This window comes from Jaculus jaculus, chromosome 4 (genome assembly GCF_020740685.1).
Source record: "Jaculus jaculus isolate mJacJac1 chromosome 4, mJacJac1.mat.Y.cur, whole genome shotgun sequence".
In the NCBI taxonomy this organism is placed as follows: Eukaryota; Metazoa; Chordata; class Mammalia; order Rodentia; family Dipodidae; genus Jaculus; species Jaculus jaculus.
This window is the reverse complement of record NC_059105.1, coordinates 122437189-122459075: the sequence shown is the minus strand read 5'-3', so window position 1 is coordinate 122459075 and position 21887 is coordinate 122437189. Positions and strand designations below refer to the sequence as shown.

General features: G+C 43.1%; 2 protein-coding genes across 2 annotated transcripts; both read right to left on the bottom strand.

Annotated features, from left to right (window-relative positions):
- Window positions 1-1048: 1048 nt before the first annotated feature.
- Window positions 1049-3459, bottom strand: Il1f10 (interleukin 1 family member 10). The gene is made up of 4 exons (XM_004669767.2): window positions 3428-3459; window positions 1886-1971; window positions 1513-1640; window positions 1049-1261 (listed from the first exon to the last, which is right to left on the bottom strand). Exons 1-4 carry the CDS (start codon window positions 3457-3459, stop codon window positions 1049-1051), a joined length of 459 nt encoding a protein of 152 aa, XP_004669824.1.
- Window positions 3460-14807: 11348 nt separating this feature from the next.
- Window positions 14808-16792, bottom strand: Il36rn (interleukin 36 receptor antagonist). The gene is made up of 3 exons (XM_004669748.1): window positions 16708-16792; window positions 15259-15386; window positions 14808-15047 (listed from the first exon to the last, which is right to left on the bottom strand). Exons 1-3 carry the CDS (start codon window positions 16790-16792, stop codon window positions 14808-14810), a joined length of 453 nt encoding a protein of 150 aa, XP_004669805.1.
- Window positions 16793-21887: the final 5095 nt, after the last annotated feature.

Genomic DNA, 21887 nt, shown 5'->3' with positions numbered 1-21887 from the left:
ATCCAAGGAAGTTTAATTTATTTACCTTCCCACCCCAAGATCCTTGAGCTCAATAAAAATATATGGCTTAGCATTGGGCTAGATTTGTGTTTGAGTAACACCATGTGTATAACCACAAGTTACAAGCAGATGTGACCTTGTGCAAATTATTTCACTCATTGTTTTCTTATCTGTGAAGTAATGATGCAAGCACTTGTCCTGATGGGGAAGACATACTGTTTATAAAAGTTTGGACTCATGGTCAGAATGCAGAACATAACAAGAAGACACTTAAAGCTTTCCCATAACTTATCTTTGCACTTAATATGTTAAAATTTTTAACAAAAGGAAGAGCATCAGCCTCCCACCTGTCATCTAAGCAGGAAAGCATGGGCTGTCTGCTGTAAGTCAAGCTGGGCTCCAGATTCTCCATGAATGTAGAAACACTAGGGCCCTGGAGACAAAAGTCAGTTCCAGCTGTAAACTCTCAGATGAGTCCAGCCTAATACTCTGGTTACAACAAGTCACTTGATTCAGAGGCTCCCTTAGACCTTCACTATCCAGGAGAAATTGTGGTTGGCCTTCAAAGAAGAATTGACCAGGTTACCCATACCCCACACATTGCACAGTACACGTGGGTCACAAATTACTACAAACTCAGTGGCTTAAAACCATGTGACTTTATTTTACAGTTCTGGAGGCCAGAAGCCTGAGATAGTTGTCAGGAGAGTTCTGGAGCTGAATCCATTATCATGCCTTTTAGAAACCACTTGCATTTGTTGGCTCATGGCCCCTATCTCCTTCTCAGACTTAGCAGTGAAGCTTTTCCAAGTCTATCTCTAACTCCTTCCTCCTCTCATGAAGACTCTTGTGATTACATTGGGCCCATTTGGATAATCTAGGCTACTTGGTCACATTTGTGAAGTCCCTTTGCCATGTAATGTAAGTTACTGATTAGGGGATTAATATTTAGACATATTTAAAGGATCATTACTCTGCCTTCCACAGAAGCTGAGTGGGGTGGGTTCAATTTGGGGGACACCAGCCTAGACTTCTACCTTCTGGTTCCCTATCGACTTTGTTCAAAGTAGAACTCCGTGTGGGCTAAGGGCTCACTGTCCTTTGTGAGTTGCACTGGCTGCTGAGGCTCAGATGGACCACAAAGGAACCAGCCAGGGAAGGCAGCAGCCTCAAGCCTGAAGGCAGAACCCAAGCTGCTCTGGAAAAAGGTGAATCGAGTGGCCTGTTCACCACCCTTGTACAGGTCCTCGATATTCACATCCTGTGGGGGTAAGGAAGCCAATTGTAGGACAAGCAATCTGATTGGGGTGTCAACCTCAAATACTTGGCAAAAGAGGGACTCAAACATGCAAGACTTTGCCCCAGAAATTGTCTTCTGCAGATTCCAGAAGCCAGGGTACAAAGAGAAATGGAGGAAACATGGAGGTAGACATGTAGGTTCTAGGATTCCTTAGCATCTTGAGGGCAAGATTAGATCTTCAGTGAACCACAAAAAGGGGAGGGGTTTCTCACCTCCAGCTGCAAGGAAGGCCCTTCTCTTGTCTTCACACATGCCAGGCAGCGACTCCCACCCTGGATCCCCAGGAAGATGGGGACCTTGGTGCGGTCCAGGCCTCTGTTAGGAAGTACACAGATCTTCTCTGGGAGGGAAGCCAGAAGACAGGCAGGAAATGAGATCTTTGAGCAAGTGAAGGCCAAGCAAGTAGGAGAAGTCCTGGGCACAGCTAGTCTGTCCATTTCATGAAGATTGTAGGATGAGTGGGACAGGTAGAAGCTGTGCCCTGCCTCTTTGCACTATCACAGGTGTGGGAAACCAAAGAAAATTCAAGGGTCTGTGGAAGATGAAGCATGGGACAGGTCCAGGAAAGAATACCCACGATCTCACCTGCACTGCAGTTGTCTGAGTCAGGGTCTCCCACCAGGAGATGGCCATCTCGTATGTAAAGAGACTTCTGATCTGCATCCTTGATTCTGGAATGTGACAGCAGTGCTGGTGAACCACTGCTTTCAGAAGTCACTGGGTCTCTCTGGACCACCACACTGAGCACTTGGAGGATTCTCTTCCCCAGCAAGAAGAGAAGCACTGCTTTGTCAACAGCAAAGACCAGACTACCCTAAAGCAAGGGCAGGCCTTATGGACTTAATGATTTTCAGGGATTCAGAGGAGTTAGGGGAGCCAGGCCCTTCTCAGGAAGAGATAGAAAATGAACATTTGCCTTGCCTGGCTATCTAAGAAGTTTCCTATGAGGCTCAGGTGTCTTGGGTACAGAGTGAGTCCTATCCCAGATTTTCTGGGTCTTTTTCAAGTCTTCATAGTATCAATTTTCCTTAATAAAGGGATTAACTGAGAGTATAATAAAATGTGATTTGCTTTGTAAATACTTTAAGGACTTTAAAAGGAGAAAATTACCCACTTAGAAACCTAAAATGTCACTAGACCAAGAATCCAATAGCTACCATACACCTCTAGCCAGGGTGAGGTGTACTCTGGGTGGACCAAAGAGAAGAGGTCATCTTGAGCTGAATCAGGACCAGATTATAGCCATTGGGGATGGCATGGTTCTAATGACCAGCCTTGGAGGGGAAGTATGTATAGGGGAAGCTGGAAGCAACCATGCTGAGTGGGTGAAACATCAGAGTCATGCAGGTTATTAGCCCAGTTGCTTGACTGGTTTCAGAGATGCCCATCAGCTACTCTCAGAACCTCGGGAGCTCTCAATATCTTTGAAGACATACTCTCTGGAACAAGGCCACTACCTCCAGGAGCTTTTTCTGTTTATGTAATAACTATTATACTTTTACCTCATTGGCTGTGTTTAAAGCAAGGTCATGTGTAATTAAAAAAGAAAAAGGTATGCAAAGATCTCAAGGTCACCAACTGCCATTCTTCTCAAACTCTGACAACTTGGACTTAACTCATCTACTACCAGCATCCTATTTAGAGACCACTGAGTTATTACCAAGGATGTAGTAAGTGATAATAAATGTTTAAACCTAGGCAAAAGGGAAGGTCACCAAAATCACTATAAAGATTCTTTGAGATTCAGGGTTGTCTAAACTTTTAGGAAGAGGTTGATGTGCAGCCTACAGATGATATGGAGTCTGATCTCACACTCTGCTTTTTGGTAGCTGACATGGGTAATTTATACAGCGTCCTGTGGCCTCAGTTTTCAGATCTGTAAAATAGAGGTAGTGATGTTTCCTTTCAGATTTATTGGGCTCACGGTGAGGCAGCAAAGGGCTGACATGCAGATAGATACTCACAAAGGAAGGCTGTTGCTATTGATAGTAATGAAGTATAATTATTGGGTGCTTCAGATTTCCATGGCCATAAAGAGCCTCATCCCTAAGTCAACCTTCTTTCCTTCTTCTCATGTGATCCCAGACCCCATGATTGAGAAAGCAAGAGACACTCTGGATGACTTACATGTAATATCTTGCCATGGGAAGGGAGCACATTCCTGCAATCAGGGGTGACTGGTCCTCTCTGAGGAAAAAGAAGAGAAAGTCTGGAGGAACAGAAGGACAATAGATCATGAGGCATATGTGCTGGGGCTCAGAATCACCCAGCCACAGGCTAAACAGATGCCCCTAGGCCTTCTAGAATCCACAAAATCTCCCTAGCCCCTAGCCTTTAGCCAGCCAAACTCCAGGCAGCTCTGCCCCTTATTCCTGGCCATTAAAGTGGAGCTGGCAGGGGTGTGAGCCTACAATTTATATGTTGGTGCTAGATCTTGAAAACAGAAAGACAAGTTCCTCTAAATAACCTAGCCAGGCCATTTCCCATGGAGTATGCTCATGCTCCTCGCTGCCCCCCCCCTCCCACAGTTTGGGAATGACCCAAATCATCACCCTTCAGGTAGGTTAACTCTAGCCTGAAAAGAAATCTAGTAGTGATCAAAGTAGGATAACAGCCCCCAAAAGTAAAAAAAAGGGATGACTAGGGCTGAGGCTTACTGAATCAATGTGATTCTTGCCAAGAAAGAAGGGGAAAGACAGAAACAATGAGGTAAGAAGGCAGGAAATGCAACAAGAAAGAAGGAATGTAGGAAGGAAGGATAAAGACCAGAGACAGACTGAGTGATACTGAGGGAGTTGGGTAAAGAGGAGCAAGATGATGCTGAGGGCAGAAATTCAGACCATCTCAGTGTCACTGAGCCCTATGGTCTGGATGTTACAAAAAACAAAGCTGTAGCCCAGGAGGGTTTTTTTGTTTGTTTGTTTGTTTTTGTTTTTATAGTACTGGACCATTTTGTCACCCTGGACATTTCATTGATCTCTGGGTCTTGAGGCAAGAATTAAAAAATTGTTGAGCATGAAGGAAAGCTGGGCACTAATAAGAGTGCAGCTCCTGCAAGAATGTTGGTGGTATGAGTCAGCCCTAAAACAGTGCACATGCTCTGTGATTGCATGTGTTGCCCTTGTTTCAGTGAAAAGATGGCATTCCCCCAAATGTTCACCTATAAAGATGTTCATTGTATTACAAGATTGAAGATTTTCTAAATGTCCAATAATAGGCAATTGGCTAAAAAGGCATGGAAATTCCACTAAATAAGTATGGCTGATTAAAGATGACATTGTGGAAGAACAAATTTCCCAAACACATGAAGTAAAAAATTCAAGTTATAAACAACATGTACATTATAATCCCACTTCAATACATAAAAACATAAAAACAAAGACTGCAGGTGTTCTTCTAGCATTTGTTTATGGCTGATAGGATCATGAGTTATTTTTAAAGCACTTTCCTATAGAAAATGTGAATTTATTTTGTAATATAAATTTTAGTCCTTAAAAAATGAAGTGTTCAGGGCTGGGGAGACGGCTCAGTAGTTGAGTAAAGTAGTTGAGTTGAGCTGCTAAAACATGAGGGCCTCTCCTCTGGAGAACACCAAGTTTGACTTCTAGAACCCACATAATTAAGCAGGGCATGGCCACACATGTCTGTCATTCCAGTCCAAAGTGAATGGAGACTAGAGAATCCCTGGAGCTTGCTGACAAATGGCAGCTCCCAGTTGAAGGAGAGACCCAGATCAAGAATGTACCCAGATGGGACATAAAAGAAGGGCACCGGGCTGGAGAGATGGCTTAGCGGTTAAGCGTTTGCCTGTGAAGCCTAAGGACCCCAGTTCGAGGCTCAGTTCCCCAGGTCCCACGTTAGCCAGATGCACAAGGGGGCGCACGCGTCTGGAGTTCGTTTGCAGTGGCTGGAAGCCCTGGCACGCCCATTTTCTCTCTCCCTCTGTCTTTCTCTCTGTGTCTGTCGCTCTCAAATAAATAAATTTTTAAAAAAAACTTAAAAAAAAAGAAGGGCACCTGGTATCCTAGTCTGGCCTCTACATGCACACACATGGGGTGTGCAACCTGTACAAACATGTGCATACATCACATACCATACACAACACTACACACACACACACACACACACACACACACACACACACAAGCCTCCTCTCCAAATGAAGTGTTCAAGTGTTCAGCTAAAGTCTCTGGCTCCAAAACCTGCCTGTTCATCAAAAACACCTGGGAGGGGACTCAATGAACACTGTGTTGTGGGCTGAAAGTTCTTATTCAATAGGGCTTGAAGGGATACCAGGGATGAGCCAGGCTTGAGAACTGGTATGCTAGCTCAGTTCTTCTTCTTCTTCTTCTTCTTTAAGTGTTCAATCTCCTGCAGTACTTGTTAAAATATAGATTCTGACTCCCTAGGTCTGAGTAGGGCCTGAAATTGTGTTTCAAACATGCAACCAGGTGATTTTAGTATTTTCTGTCCCTGGACTCAACTTGAGTGACAGAGGAACAGCTGATTAACCTAGCCCAGGCAAACCAACAGAGGCAGAGATTCAGTGCAAGACTCTTGGTCTGACTGCCAAAACTCCTTTGGTTGCAGCCAGATTACTGTGCTGAGATCCCAGGGGTGGGGCAGTGGAGTGGGAGCCCCTGTGTGAAGATGGATGGCTTGGCTGATGACTCCAACTCTTGCTCAGTGTCAATTCAAAGAGGAGGCAGAAGCTCAAAAAGCTGCATAGTGGTTTATGCAGTTGGATCTGAACCCTCCCAGTCCTGGAACAGCCCAAATATCTCATATTACCTCCAAAATCCTACCTTGGGCTTCTCTATCTAGGTGCTGGCTGGGCTGTAATAGAATGAGTAGGAATAAGAAACTATTCACTCATGGTGGCATGGGCCCCACAGAGAACCCGGTATCTTGCTGCTGAGCTTCTGCCATGGCCCTTCCAATGAACCACATCCTCCATCCCCTAAGCTTTTCCTTCCCTACAGGCCCCAAATGATTGTATATGGGATTTTGATCCACATCCTTCTTTTCCTCCTTTCTCTTCTCCTTGGCCATGATCTCTGGTTGTCTCAACCTTCTCTGATTCTCCTGTCCTGGATCAAGTTCACTGCCAGATAATCCTGGGCCTTCTCCACATTCTGCACATCACACCTGTTCTATCATCTCCTTGTTCTCTTGCACATTATCTATGGGAAGCCAGGTATTGACAATAATAGTACTGCTCTCTATAAAGACAAAGTTTTTGATTCTTTTGCTATATGTTCACTGCTTATTCAAGACCTTTGATATTAATTCCTTCACAATTCTCCTTCTCTCTGTCTCAGATACCTCCTTCAGGGGCTGAACTAGGGAACAATAAAAGGAAAATGTCCTAAGTACTTTGTATGTCATGGAGTTGCAATTCATCTATTTATAGCTCATCAACTTATAGCTCTATGACCACCTTGGTCTAGTGCCTTCAAGATCCAAACTGAACACTCTTCTTCTTTTTGTTTTTTTAAAGTTTTGTTTATTTTATTTATTTATTTATTTGAGAGAGAAAGAGGCAGAGAGAGAGGGGGAGGGGGAAGGGGGGAGGATGGGTACACCAGGGCTTCCAGCCACTGCAAATCATCAATGAACTTCAAAACCTGGGAAACATTGATAGTATCTCCCATTTCTTCTTACTTTATGTATCCTTTACTAACAAATCATTGTGAATAATTCCTTAAAGTATAACTTTGTGTTTTTAGTCACAACCTTGCAAATATTCCCGGTTTCTATATTTCAAACCTAGGTGAGGCACATGAAGTTCATTTTCTAAGAGCTTCCTTTGCCAAATTCCTATAGCATCTTTTCCTATAGCCTATTTTCTCACCATTTAGCCCTGATTTCATTTCTCTGCTATCATTAAGTCACCTCCCTAGGAGCATGACTCCTTTCTTGTCTTTTGTATGGGCATACTAAGCACTGCCTTTAATTACCCTGCCTCAAAAGCCATTTCTCCTCATCAATGCCCCTTCATATTTCTCAGTGTGAGCCCTAGACATAGTTTCACTATGTACAGGCTCAGTGCCTAGCTCTGCCCAATCATGCTCAGAATAAGAGCTCAAAGATATTGAGTTATGTCACCTACTACCAATACTGAGGTTTGTGGCATTAAAGATTGTTGTTGCTAAGGTTCTTTCTAGATCAGACTCTATGATTTCCTGAGTCAGAGTTTAATGATTCCTCCCTTTGGTATTGTAATTATACTCTGAACTCCTATTACATTTTGTTGTATTGTTCACTGATATGCATTATGGCATTTATTTCCTTCATATAATTAAGATATTTTCTTAGTAAGTAGATGTATGAGTGTGTGTGTGTGTTCACATGTGACATGTGCAAATGTGTGTAGAGCCCAGAGAACAACTTTGGATGCCATTATTTAGAAATGCTATCCATGTTTGTTTTGAGATAGGGTCTGTCATTGTCCTGGAGCTCCAATTAGGTTAGACTGGCTGGCTAGAAAACCTTAAGGATCCTATTATCTCCACCTCCCCAGTGCAAGGATTATAATCATATACTAATATATCCATAATTTTTTTTTTTTTGGTTTTTTGAGGTAGGGTTTCACTCTAGTCTCACCTGACCTGGAGTTCACTATGTAGTCTCAGGGTGGCCTAGAACTCACAGTGATCCTCCTACCTCTGCCTCCTAAGTACTGGGACTAAAGGCATGGGTACTGGGAGTCAAATTCAGGTCTTCAGCTTACAAGGCAAGCACTTTACTGCCTGAGCCATCTCCACAGTCCAAAAGGTGATAAGACCTTGAAGTTATGAAGCATGGCATATATAGATACCTGAAACTTTCTCCAACCAGACAATTGACTCACACCAGAACTTATTAACAGAATACAGAAATACATGCATGGGGTAGGCTTTGACTATAAGGTTGGATTTTAAATCTCAATTTGTCTTGCTTGCTCTTATCTTTCTGCATCTATCTAGTTTAGCCTATTCTATTCTATTCTATTCTATTCTATTCTATTCTATTCTATTCTATTCTATTCTATTCTATTCTATTCTATTCTATTCTATTCTATTCTATCCTATCCTATCCTATCCTATCCTATCCTATCCTATCCTATCCTATCCTATCCTATCCTATCCTACTCTACTCTACTCTACTCTACTCTACTCTACTCTACTCCTATTCTATTCTATTCTATTCTATTCTATTCTATTCTATTCTATTCTATTCTATTCTATTCTATTCTATTCTATTCTATTGTCTATTATCAATCATCTATCCACATTTGAATGGCAGGTTGAGCAAACTGGAAACTATTTTAAGTTTCACAATGAGATTTTACAAAGCAACCAGAGGAGCATACAACAGACAAAGGGGATCTGCTTTAGTTATGCAGGGAATCATGGAGATACCAGAACCTTCCTTCTGTCCTGCTATCTACAGAAGTAGGTACAAAGTATCTGTAAGAAAATCTGAGTCACTAGATAATTTCTTCTAAGATGGCCTTCAAAAATCTGTGGTAGCAAATATTTAGCAATATGGTCTTAATCTATCTCTCTCCTCAAATTCTACCATGTGATCCTGGACATATAGAGCATCCCATCACCTCCTGTGAAAAGGAATCCTTGCTCCCTAGATAGTCTTGCTAAGAAGATTTGATAGAGGACATTTCAGAGATATTAACATACATGTGAGCATATGTGTGTGTGTATGTGTGTAAGAGAGAGATTGATAGACAAAGACAAAGAGAGACAGAGAAAGAGAGAAGGGTATTCTCTGTCCCCACTGACCTGCAGGTCCTGGTGCTGGAACGCTGAAGCCTGGAACCTCCAACTGATTTTTATAGGTCATCTGCATATTTATATTGTCTGATCAGGGTGGGTCAGGCCTGTGCCAATCTGTAATTGGCTCCAGAACAGGGAAGAAGAAGAGCCCAGAGATTTCACAATGTCTTCAACACATTGTGGATAATAAGGAAGTGGGGCAATTAATGAGTGTTTATGAAAGGGGGACAGAATCAGCCATAAAGCCTTGCAAAGGCCAGACACTGAGCACTAGTTTGTAGCTACTGTCATTGACTATTTTAATAGTTGTTTGGCAAACAGATAAACAGTGATGGGGTCAGACACCTTTGATGACCCATGGGGCTCCATCTGAGACTAGGAGAGGTGGCACATTTAAGAGAAAGGATGTCTGAGAAGGCCAAGGACAAAAAATCCTTCCTGGTGCTGAAATCCAGTTGTGGCCAGGGAGTCAGAGAGAGAGAATAGAGGCTGAATGCATTGGGTGTGGCTTTTTGGGAAGATGAGAGAGAACTTTTCTTGTCAATAGAGCTAATTAGTTGGTACAAGCTTGCTGAGATAGAATATATGAAGAAATCCAGTTGCAAAATATATTGACAGATTTTTCCTGGGACTGGACAGGTGTTATGTGTCCTGCATTACTAAAGAATATGACAATGTGGGCTGGAGAGATGGTTTCCTGTTTAAGGCTCTTGCCTGTGAAGCCTAATGATCCACATTTGATTCTCCAGTATCTACATAAAGCCAAATGCATGAGATGGCACATGTGTCTGTAGTTCATTTGCAGTACTTGGAGGCCCTGGCCCACCCATTCTTTCTCTTCCCCTCTTTTTCTCTCTGCCTCTTTCTCTCCCCCCACTCAAAATAACTAACTAACTAAATAAATAAACAAATAAACAAATGAATGAATAAATAAATATTAATTTAAAAAATATATGACAATGTAAGTTATGCAGGTTTACCCGACACTCACTTTTCTAGTTGATATTACTTAACTCATCCATCCATCTGCTCAGTAAGTCATCATCTATCTTTTATCTACTTGTCTACTTACCATCCACACACACACATACATGCATCCATTCATACAATTTTATATCTATCCATTGCTCCATCACAAGGTATGAAGAAGGAATTCTTTCTAAGGCCAATGCTTCTTTCACCTCTACTTCCAAGCTCTCTCAGCCTATCTGTGGGAAGAACCAAAGTGGGAGGTGACATATTAAGCAATTAGTGAGTGTGTGGCAAGCATTCGCACTGTTATGACAAAAATATGCCATTTAGAATCTCTGTTGTGAAGCAGTTTTACAGTTCATTTGGGGTTAAGCCATAAACACTTGAAAGACAATTTAAAAGACCGTGCTTCCTAAGCTGTGGGCCAAGAGCATGCTAGAGATAACAGTGTTATAAAAACCCCAGTGATGGGCTGGAGAGATGGCTTAGTGGCTAAGTGCTTGCCTGGGAAACCTAAGGACTCCGGTTCGAGGCTTGATTCCCCAGGACCCACGTTAGCCAGATGCACAAGGGGGCGCATGCGTCTGGAGTTCGTTTGCAGTGGCTGGAGGCCCTGGCGCACCCATTCTCCCTCTATTTCTCTCTGCCTCTTTCTCTCTCTGTCTGTCACTCTGAAAGGAAGGAAGAAGGGAAGGGAGGGAGGGAGGGAGGGAGGGAGGGAGCGAGGGAGAAAAGGGCATTAAAAAAAAAACCCCAGTGAAAAAAAATAACCTCTTAGAATTCAAATAAGCCTTAGACATGACATCAGAGTATCCCTCAAACCTGACAAATCTGTGCTATAGCACTCTAAAGAATAGTTTTGTGAGGTTATTCCACAGCTCCAAAGTCAAGGAAGGCTCTCATATGAGGTACCTGGAGGAAATAGGAAGGGTGTTTATGATTTTATGGGTCAGATGTTGGGGTTATTTAGGAAAAAAAATCCTCCATATAACCTCCACTCACTGGTCCTCTTCCTGCTTTCTGGAGTGAATGTATTCTTTTACTTGCAGCCCTGTGAATGCTTTGCTAGGGGCTGTATTTTGTTTCTTCAGGATAAAGACCTTCAGTACCTCTTGCCTCTTGAAAGTCTATGCTCTTCAATATCTACACCTGGCATGAACCAATGCTGTAGGCATTGTACGTCTGTAAATATCAGTCCAGGCCTATGGTTTATAAAAAAAAAATAATTATAGAAATCTGACATTTTTTGCAGCAGCAAGAGATCCCATCTCAACTAAGGTGGTACATAGATACCTCTGATCCCCACATGTGCACTGTGGCAAAATGGCCATATGCACACATACCCATTAAATAAATAAAATAAAATTTAGAAATTTTATTTCTAACTGCTGGATTGTCTTCACTTGCATGGTCATGATGCCAGAGTGTCTCAGCCATGCAACTCCCTTTAATGTTACTCTTATAACCATAATAAAAATAAATGTGTTTTCCATTCATTCCTTTACTGTGGACTTGGAAGTGTCAGCTCCTTAGAAATCTATCACCCTACAAATGATGAAGTAATAACTTCAGGCTGGAGAAAGAAACCCTAAAGAATGAGGTAGAGTTTGAACTATTCTCTTAAGAGTTCAAATGAGTGGAGGAGAGGGAGAGATCATATTCCATTATGGTGAAAGGGTTTTTTGCCTTCTATACTTACTAGGTTACAATTATTTTCCATACATTATGCTAAGTGTTCAAAAACAAATTGATGAAGTCCCAGCCTTAAGGTCATTTGGGAGCCATAGGTTCCAAGCCAACTTTCTGGAAAGTATGCATAGGGCATTGGCAAAGCAGGTTACAAGGGATCTCAACTCAGCAAAGTCTTCTTGCAGGAGGAGATGTTTTAGCAGGGTATTGAAAAGGGAGGGATTTCTGTAGGCAGAGAGGATGGGAAAATATAACTAAAGTAGAGGGTACACCATGAGACTGCCTTGGTTCATAAAAAGGGAGTATAAACAGGGTATACATAGCCTGGAGACCAGGCCCATAGTCTCAGCATTCCAGAGAAGCATGTGGTGGTAGCTATAAGGATTGTTGCCTAGGGTCCTCAGGTATACCCGGGCTGAAGCTGCTGATGCAGATGGAAACCACCCCTTTTGTCCTGGTCATATCCCTAGGTAAACTCTGACCAAGACCTGGACCTGGCTGGTCTCTAGGTAAACTCTGACCCTGTCAGACTAACCTGCCAGGTGAGCTTCAGGTACAATATTTGTGCTCAGATTCTTGACCCTCTCTCCTGGCTTCTGCTCTTAGCCACCAGGATTTAGATCAGAACAGTAGAGACAGGCTCTGGTATTTGGACTATAGTTGCAGAAGTGGTCAAGAATAAACTAAACCTTGAGGAAACAGAACATTTAACAAATGTAGTATGATCATCTTTTGAATAAAGACTTCATGCTCATTTTGAGAAGGAAAATGAAAATGCTGCAGAAAATTACAACTGTAATAAGATACACACATTTGTTTTCCTTTTCTTGGGTATTATTATTGTCACATAACAAGTTACTCCAGAACCCAGAAACAACACACACTAATAAGCTCACAGGGATTCTGGCGGGGGTGAGGAGGCAGGAATCTGGACCTGCTAAGCAGGGCAGTTTTGTATGAGGTTGAAGTCAAGATGACAGCTGAACTACAATTGCTGGTAGACAGAACCTGCTTATAAGCACATGCAAGTGGCTCTTAGGCAGGATGAGTCTCTCTTTCTATGGGGCTGTTTATTGTTCTGAGAGTGTGTGGGGGGAGGGAATTCATATAAGGGAATAAACATCAATAGGTGGCAACCATTAGCAGTTGCATGCATTTTCTAGGGCTGCCATAACTGATTACCACATACTCAGTAGCTTAAAACAGCAAAAATTTATTCTCTCACAATTCAGGTGGTTAGAAGACTGAAATAAAGGTGACAGCATGGTGGTGCTCCTGTTGAAGGCTCTGGAGAAGAACCTTTCCTTGTATCTTCCTTATTTTTGGTGGTTTCTACAGTGCTCAGGGCTTGGCCTGTGACAGCATAACTTCAACTCTCACTATTTTCACATATCCCTGTCCCCTGGACCTCCTTTGTGTCTGGGTCTGGGTCCTCTTCTTCAAAGGACACTGGTCAAATGGGTTTTTAGTACTTCTTATCCCATTATGACCCTGTCTTAACTAGATCATCTGCAAAGATTCTGTCTCCAGGTAAGGTCAGTCAGAGTTTCAAAAAGGACATGACTTTGAGCAGCAAATCATCTATCCAGCACAGCAGCCCTATTGAAAGTGATATCCCACATCTTGAAGTCCCAGAGGCTGTAACCTCTGTGTCTGTCTGTCTGTCTCTCTCCCACTCCCTCACCTTCCTTCCTTCCTCCTCCTCCCCCTCCTTTTCTGTAAATCCCTTAGGCCAATAGATTCCAGCCACAGAGAACTATTACATCCTCCTTCCACGGCTTTTCTGGGATCTGTTTACTGCCTTTGTCGCCCAAAGCAGCCAAGTTCAATTCAGAAGTAACTGAAAGCCAAGAATAGTTGGAAATGATGCCCTTGTCACTTATCTCAATATTATTACACTAGCATCCATCCATCTTCATTATTGGGAGAAGGGAGAGAAAAGAAACATAGGCAAATAAAACAAAAAAATAAAACTTACTTATACTACCACTATCTGGTCATTGACACAATTAATGTAAATGCTTCCAGAATCTTTTAAAAGCAGAAATATATAGGTAGGTGTTTTATTGGAAAGGATGGAGGGAGATTTTGAGGCAAGGCCACAATCTAGCCCAAGCTGACTTGGAACTTACTCTGTAGCCCTAGGTTGGCCTTGAACTCATAGTGACTCTTCCACTTCACCTTCCTTCCTAATTGCTTGGATTCTTGGATTAAAGGTGTGGGTCATCATACCTGGCCAGGTAGGCACTTTCAAACACAAAATAAAGCAAAATTGTATATAATATGTTACTTTTTTTTTTTGGTTTTTCGAGGTAGGGTCTCACTCTGGCTCAGGCTGACCTGGCATTCACTATGTAGTCTCAGGGCCTCGAACTCATGGCGATCCTCCTACCTCTGCCTCTTGAGTGCTGAGATTAAAGGTGTGTGCCGCCACACCTGGCTTAAATATGTTACTTTGTAACATGCTTTTCTCAGTGTGATTAAGCATCTCTCATGTGAGTAGAGATCAACAACAGGTATTTTTATTATGCCTATGGTGTACATGGCATTTCTGCCCATCTTCTGCCCTTTCCCTTGCCATCACCACTGTCCCATGCCAGGGCCAGAGGAAGAAAGCACAGATAGAAGAGGTGACAGATATTGGTAGCAGGATTAAGAGAAGGAGAGTTGCTGAGACAGACAAGGTGATTGTTCCCTAACTCTGTGACACCTTCTCTAGCACAGTGTGGAATAACAGGGAATCTGAAGCAATGTGTTGACATAATAGATTCTCATTACTTCATTCCCTTTGAGTAGTATGTTGCTTTTAGTTTATCCTATGTATTTTATACAAGGTTCCATTCCAATAGTACGACCCAATGGGGGAAGGAATCTATAGAGTGAACACCAAATGGCAGAAGAATTTATCCAAACTGGGTACCAAAAGAAGAAAAAGTGACTGTGCACCCCATATGTCAGAAGGATTCCTCCTGAAAGGAGAAAGGGCTAGGCATCCACCATGGGGTTCCTCAAGGATTTCCTACCCCTTGCCTAAGCTGACTGCCCACAGAGGTTAGGGGGGTCATGCTGTACTAGTCACACTGCTGGAAGTAAAAGTCCGTGATAGTGGCATCACAGGTGGGGGCACCCCAGGCTGAGTCCTCAGATTGCTGGTTGAGTCTGATGGGTTGGTCAGCTTCAGGCACCATGCAGAGAAACCAGCCTGGGTGAGCAGCTGACTCAAAACTGGAGGTGAGCCCCATGTCCCACTGGTAGAAGGTGAAGCTCTTGGACTCTTTGGCACCGATGTAGAGCTCCATAGTATCCACTGGCTGCAGCAGAAGGTCTTGATGAGGCCATAAGTAGGGTGGGGTGGGGACTGGGGTTGGCAAGGGAAGGGTCCTGAGGAGGCTGCCGTGCTGGATCAACAAGCATTAGCTTCACCAGAGGGTCTCAAAGGCACCTATGAGCACTCAGAAGCCTAAGTTGGCTCAGCATCTTCTAGCTCAGCTCGAGATGGGTGGGATGCCTGGCAGAACTTACCTCAAGTTTCAGAGTTGGCTCCTTCTCTGTCCCACATGACAGACACTGGCTCCCTCCTTGAACACCCAGGATAACTGGGGACAGCCTGGCATCTAAAGTCCGATTGGGTACTACACTGATCTCCTCACCTATAGGAAAAAGACAAGGTAAAAGGATCCTGGCAAGGTTCTGTCCATTTTCCTCTAGTTGTACATTCAGGGGAGCAGAACCAGTGTGAAGCAATCCTGCCCCAGACCTTGCCACCGGGAAGCCTCTTAGCAGGGGTCACAAGGGGAAGCTAGTCATCTGCTAGCTGTCCCATAGTGCACACCAAGACATAGGAAAACACTTCACTACCTCCAACCTCTTCCCTTTTTCTCAGGTCCAGTTCCTATCTCAACTCCAAGAGACTACCTCTTCACACATCTTCAACATCCTTAACTTCTAGGTCTCTTTTCTGACCTTTGTCTCATCCCAGTAGAGTTAGTTAGATGTCTTTAACTCTATTGAGATGTCTATGAGCAGAAGAGGATTTCACTGTTCCCTGAACATCCTCTATCATCCCATGCCCTCATACACAAACATGCACACACAGACATGCTGTATGAGAACATGCACATGTATATATACATAATCATAAGGAACATATGCATGCATGCACTGTTCATGTGTATAGATGTGCACATGCATGCATATGCATCCAACATATAACCATATTAAATGTATATGTATTTATAAATATAAATATTTGTATGTATAAATATTTGTATAAATATAAATACATGCATTTATGAATGTTTATATAAATATGTACCCCCTCATGTGAAGCTTACATGTGCACAAATGTACACAATGTAGCAAAGGGATTTGTGTGGTTCAAGTACTCCATAAAGGTGCCCAGGCAGACAGATGTGCACTATTGTAGAAAGACTGTCAAATTATATTGACAGAGTAAGTAAGCATAAGGCCATGGGGTGTCACCTATTATGTAGGCCTCACCACTGTGGGTGCCTAAAGATCCACAGATAATAGGATAGAGAAGCACAGCCCACCCATAGGGAAATCTGGGTCTGCTTTAGCCATCTCCTCAGCACTGGATCCCAGTGAAGTGGAATATCCAACATAGCCCACCTATGAAGGGTTAAAAGGAAAAAAAAATTGTCCTAGAAAAATGGAATTTCAAAGGGGAAAGTGTGGGGGGGAGGGAGGGAATTACCATGGAATTTTTTTTATAATCATGGAAAATGCTAATAAAATTAAAAAAAGTTGTCCTAGAAAATATCTCACCTTGGCACAGAGGCTTCAGATGGCATAAGGTCCTGGGTCCTCACTTTGCTGGAAACCTGTTTGTGGCACCTTATCTGACATGGCAGGCCTGGATTTGCAGACCTGGGCTACACTAGACAACTGCATGAAGGCATTTCCAGGGCTTCTCCATAGAGGGAAATGGGGTACTATTCTGCCACCAGCCTTCAATGACCTTTCCTGCATGCAGTCCTCTGGCTAGCAGCTGGTTATCATGCAGATAAAGTACCTTCAAGGCTGAATCCTTCATTCTGGAATATCAGGAGAGGAAGGGACTCCATTAGGGAATGGGTGGGCACTCCAGTTGGCCCTGGCTCTCGCAATCTCAGGTTTCTTGTCTCCCTCTCTTTCCACTGTGGCATACATAACAGCACATCCTTCTGACCAGCTCTGTCAGTTTTTGCCCTACCATTGGGAAGATCCTCCTATACCTATCTATGTATATCTTGGGTTTGCTCCTTTCCTATATTCAACTTTTTAGATCCAAGACAATGTCTCTGCTGTTGGAGGAGAAATCAGACTATGAGTTAGAATCCTGAGCATTTCAAGGCCTCTTTAAGCTCCAAGGGACCACCTCATCAACTTTTTCCTTTAATGTCCTTGACTCTTGGGCCTCTTTTTTAAACCTTTCAATGAGCCTCCTTCCTTTAGAATTGTCCGGCCATCTTTAACCCTTATGAGAGTCCTGTGAGCAGAAGAGGATCTTGCTTGAGCTTTCTGCACAGGGAGTTATTGGGCTAAGCCACAACAAACAAGTCTTGTTTTCTCTGAACTAGAGTTTCTGCATTCCTAAGCTAAAACCATGGGCTAACTAATGCCCAGTCCTCTACATGATTAAATTCTGCTTTAATTCTTACTGAAATTTTCAAAGCATGATTACTTCCACTTGGCCATATATTCCATCCTGAGGAATTTCTCTAAATTTAAAATTCTTTTATATTTCAAAAGTACTTCTCAAGTACAATTTCAGCTGATTTTCTAATACCTGAAAGGTGCAAAAGAAATGTATCCTAAGGTAGGTTTCTACAGATAGGAAAAACCTTGTAGTGTCAAGACTATTTTGATGTCTGGCCAAACATGATTAAACTAGTTGCTTTAGTTGATAAGACTCATTCACTGGTTTGCTGGGCTGCCCTGATGATTTCTTTCTTGTAAGAGGACAGAATTTCCAACTCTCACCTGGTCAGAGAGCTCCACCACACAAAACATCTCATGGGAACTTGCAAGTCTTGAAGAGCACAATAAAGTCCTACATAATTTTCCCTTGTTTGGTTCTCAGATCCTTACAAATAGCAAAACCTACAGGTCCTCAAGCCCCACATCTAAACAGCTATAGTACTGCACATAACCCATGACTATAATACCTACTACTGGGAAGATATTATAAAGAATTGTTATACTGTATTTTAAGGGAATAACCACAATAAAAAGTCTGTACATGTTTACCATATACACAAATTCTTTAATATTTTCAATACATGAAATACGAGGAAGCTTCTACAGACATTCTCCTTCCAGTGATTCTAAAGAACTTTCTGGGGATTTCCCAGCTCACCAGGAATATCCATTGAATCTATAGATGAAGAAACCAGTGATTCAGAGGGCTGACTCAGAGTTCAGTAGAATAAGGACATTCTTAACCACTATTAAAGTATAGGACATCATAGAGTGCTTGGCTCAGTATATACAAAGGGACAATCTAATGTTTTTGTTTTATTCCCTCCCTTCCAGAAAAGAAGCAAGGAGAAAGTGACACCCTGGCTCAATGAACAACTATTTTCTGTTATAGTGGCATCAATGGAGCTCTGAGACAAGTGACTCCCCTTCTTACTAAGGATGACCAGGTACAGTTCTAGATTCACTTGTCCCATTCCTCTTCTGTTGGGAGCTATGAACCAAACCTCAACCATGTTGACAGAAACCGCCATATAGCAAGTTAAGTTTCTATTTCCTCATCTAATGATCTATTGCCAGAAATGAAGGAGCCGTTACGCCTGGGTGACAGCCTCTCCTGGTGCTGCTGGTAATTGATGAAGAAACAAAGAAATTACATTTAACCAGTAACCCTGTGATCTCTGGCCTGGTTATGATTCCTTCCCCCTACAACCCTATAAAAACCTATGTGTAAAAAATAAACTTCGAGACCTTGACAAATACCTAGCTTGGTCTGCTTCTTATGTCTGTTTGCCTCCCCCATTCAGGTTAGCTTCTCCTCGAGTCCTTGTTCAACTCCCCGCTGGCCAGGGCAAGCGACACCCAATGTGGGGCCCGGGGTACGAAGAAAAAACCTCAATGTCACTCAAGTGGACAGCCGTCCCGCCATTGGATCGCCAGCCCACCAGGGGGTGAGTGAAGATCTGCATAGAGGTCACTGCAGGCAGTCCACCTGTAATACAAACCTGCACTGTGATCGACGCAGAAAAAGCCCGCCTGCAAAACTGATCCATTTGAGGTAAGTGACGAAGCTTAGGCAATTAAAGTAAAGACTATTTAGCCAAATTTCAAGACACAAGAATTGTGGGTTTTCTCTTTCCACTTCTTTACCTCCTTTTACTTTTGGTTGGTGCCATTGCGTGGAATTGCAACATAGCAACAGGGCAACTGAAGCCTCTTGGCCAGGGCTACCCTCTGGCATTGGCTGAAGGCCCCTAGCTCCCTGTGCGAGTCCCGACAGCCCATTCGGGCGTTGGCAAAGACCTCCTATCTAGCCTCTCTTCCTATCAACAAAACTGGGTATGTAACAGCCAGTAAATGCTCTTAGAGTGGCTGCCAACTCTTAGAATTATGGTCAGGCTCATGGTAGGCCCACTGGGGAGTCCCCCGTGCGGGTTCTCTGACCAGGAATGTTGCCCTTTGGTCTTGCTGTTTCTCCTCTTTCCTTTTCTATCATGGGACAGACACTAAGTAAACAGGAACTTTTTATCCAGGGACTTAAAGACTCCCTCAAGACTCGCAGAAAAAAAGTTAAGAAAAAAGATCTTGTTTGTTTTTTCCTCTTAGAAGATTTATGTCCATGGTTTCCCCAGGAAGGTACCATTAATGAAAAAAGATGGGGGAGAGTGGGAGATTGTTTAAAAGATTATTATGGGATTTTTGGCCCTGAAAAAGTCCCGGTTCAAATCTTCTCATATTGGAACTTAATAAATGACGTACTTCAAGTTCACTGGTGTCAACCGGATGTTTCAAAAGTTGTTAGAGATGGAGAATTATTTCTTAAAAATAACCTTAAACCTAGCCAAACCCCTCCCATTCATGAACTAACTTCCAGCCATCAGGATCCCCGAGCAGCTACTGCTGATGCTGTGGCAGTTCCCTCCCCCGAGCCGCCCTGCCCTTCAGGCAGGCGCTGCAGCAATTCCCAGGCAAAGGTGCTAGGCAAGACAAATGATCCCCCTTCGTGGTGCCCCTCTGTCATTATTCCTATGCCTGAGGATGACCCACCTGCCCTTAAATCCATTTATCCTATTCTCTCCAAATCTGCAGTTACCCCTCCCCCTAATACCCCTCTTTCTCTAGATGAGGAATCAGAGCTAGAGGGTGAGGCTACCAGATATCACAACCCTGACTGGCCACCTCCCACAGCCCCCATAGCAGACCTGCCACCTTATCTTTACATGCCTAAGTCACATCATTTCTGTGCCCCTGTAACTCTTGATTGTGATTTAGAAGCAGTGACTCGACAGGCAACCCGCCAATTTTCCCAGGAAGCCCAATCACTAAAAACTCTCCTTGCAGTTAAAAAAGAAAAGGCCACTTTACTTAAACAATTCCATGACTTAGACCTAGACATCCACTCTCCCTCTCCTGCCCCTGTACAGCACATCAAAGCTAAACTCAAACAACCTAAGACTGTTCATGCGTTTCCAATAACACACGCCCAAGTGAAGGCAGGAGCAAATTCTTTAACCTGTTCACCACCTGAGTCGAGTGGGGCAAAAACAGATTCAGGGGAGGAAGGTTCTGAAGGAGATAAGCACTCTAAACAATCCACTGATTCAGATGATGATAGCGAACCAGACAGGAACAAAAGTATCATTTTTAAGCCCCAGCAGTATTACCATTTAAAATTTAAACATATCAAGGAATTAAAAAGTGCTGTTTCCTCTTATGGACCTACTGCTCCCTTTACCATGACCCTACTAGAGGCCCTTAGTGATAATTGGCTTTCAGTAAATGATTGGAAAATGCTTGCAAAGGCCGTCCTGACATGAGGGGACTTTCTCCTGTGCCCCAGGCCAAAGCAGCTCACTCTATACATCACCTTAATGCTCAATCCTTGCATCTTCTTTTTAAAATAACTAGGGAACAAGCTCGTCAGATAGTCAAACACTGCACAAACTGTGTCACCCTCCTACCTGTTCCCCACTTAGGTGTAAATCCTAGAGGTTTAATTCCCAATGAGATCTGGCAAATGGATGTAACACATGTTCCCTCATTTGGCAATCTTTTTCTTTTTTAATTTTTATTAGCATTTTCCATGACTATAAAAAAACCCATGTTAATTCCCTCCCTTCCCCCCTCCCCACTTTCTCCTTTGAAATTCCATTCTCCATCATATTACCTCCCCATAACAATCATTGTACTTACATGTATACAATATCAACCTATTAAGTACCCTCCTCCCTTCCTTTCTCTTCCCTTTGTCTCCTTTTTAACTTACTGGCCTTTGCTAATAAGTATTTTCATTCTCACGCAGAAGCCCTATCATCTGTAGCTAGGATCCACATATGAGAGAGAACATGTGGCGCTTGGCTTTCTGGGCCTGGGTTACCTCACTTAGTATAATCCTTTCCAGGTCCATCCATTTTTCTGCAAATTTCATAACTTCATTTTTCTTTACCACTGAGTAGAACTCCATTGTATAAATGTGCCACATCTTCATTATCCACTTCACTTGGCAATCTTAAGTACCTCCATGTTACTGTGGATACCTTTAGTGGATTCATTTTTTCCAGCCTCCATGCTGGAGAAGTTTCAAAAAATGTCATGATCCCTCTTCTCGGACTTCCAGTTAAGATGGCGGCATAGGTACCACACCAAAGCAGCCTAGGGGAGAAAAAGACCAAAAAAACTCGGCAAAATACACACTTTTACTAAAAAGTGAGGTATATAGGAAATTGAAGTGGCAGCGGAGAAGTAGAAGAGTTCCAGAGCATCCTGAGCCTGCACAGGTGGGAAAAGCGGCTCTGGCAGCTCGGCCAACCGCCGTGGCCGCGGCACACCAGAAAGCCGCCAGACTCAGCTCGAGCTGCAGGAAAAGCCAGGTGCCGGAGCTTTCTCTCACACCAGTGCTCTCTGCAACTCGGGAAACGTGAGGGGAGAGCAGCAGGGAGCAACAGAGGAGC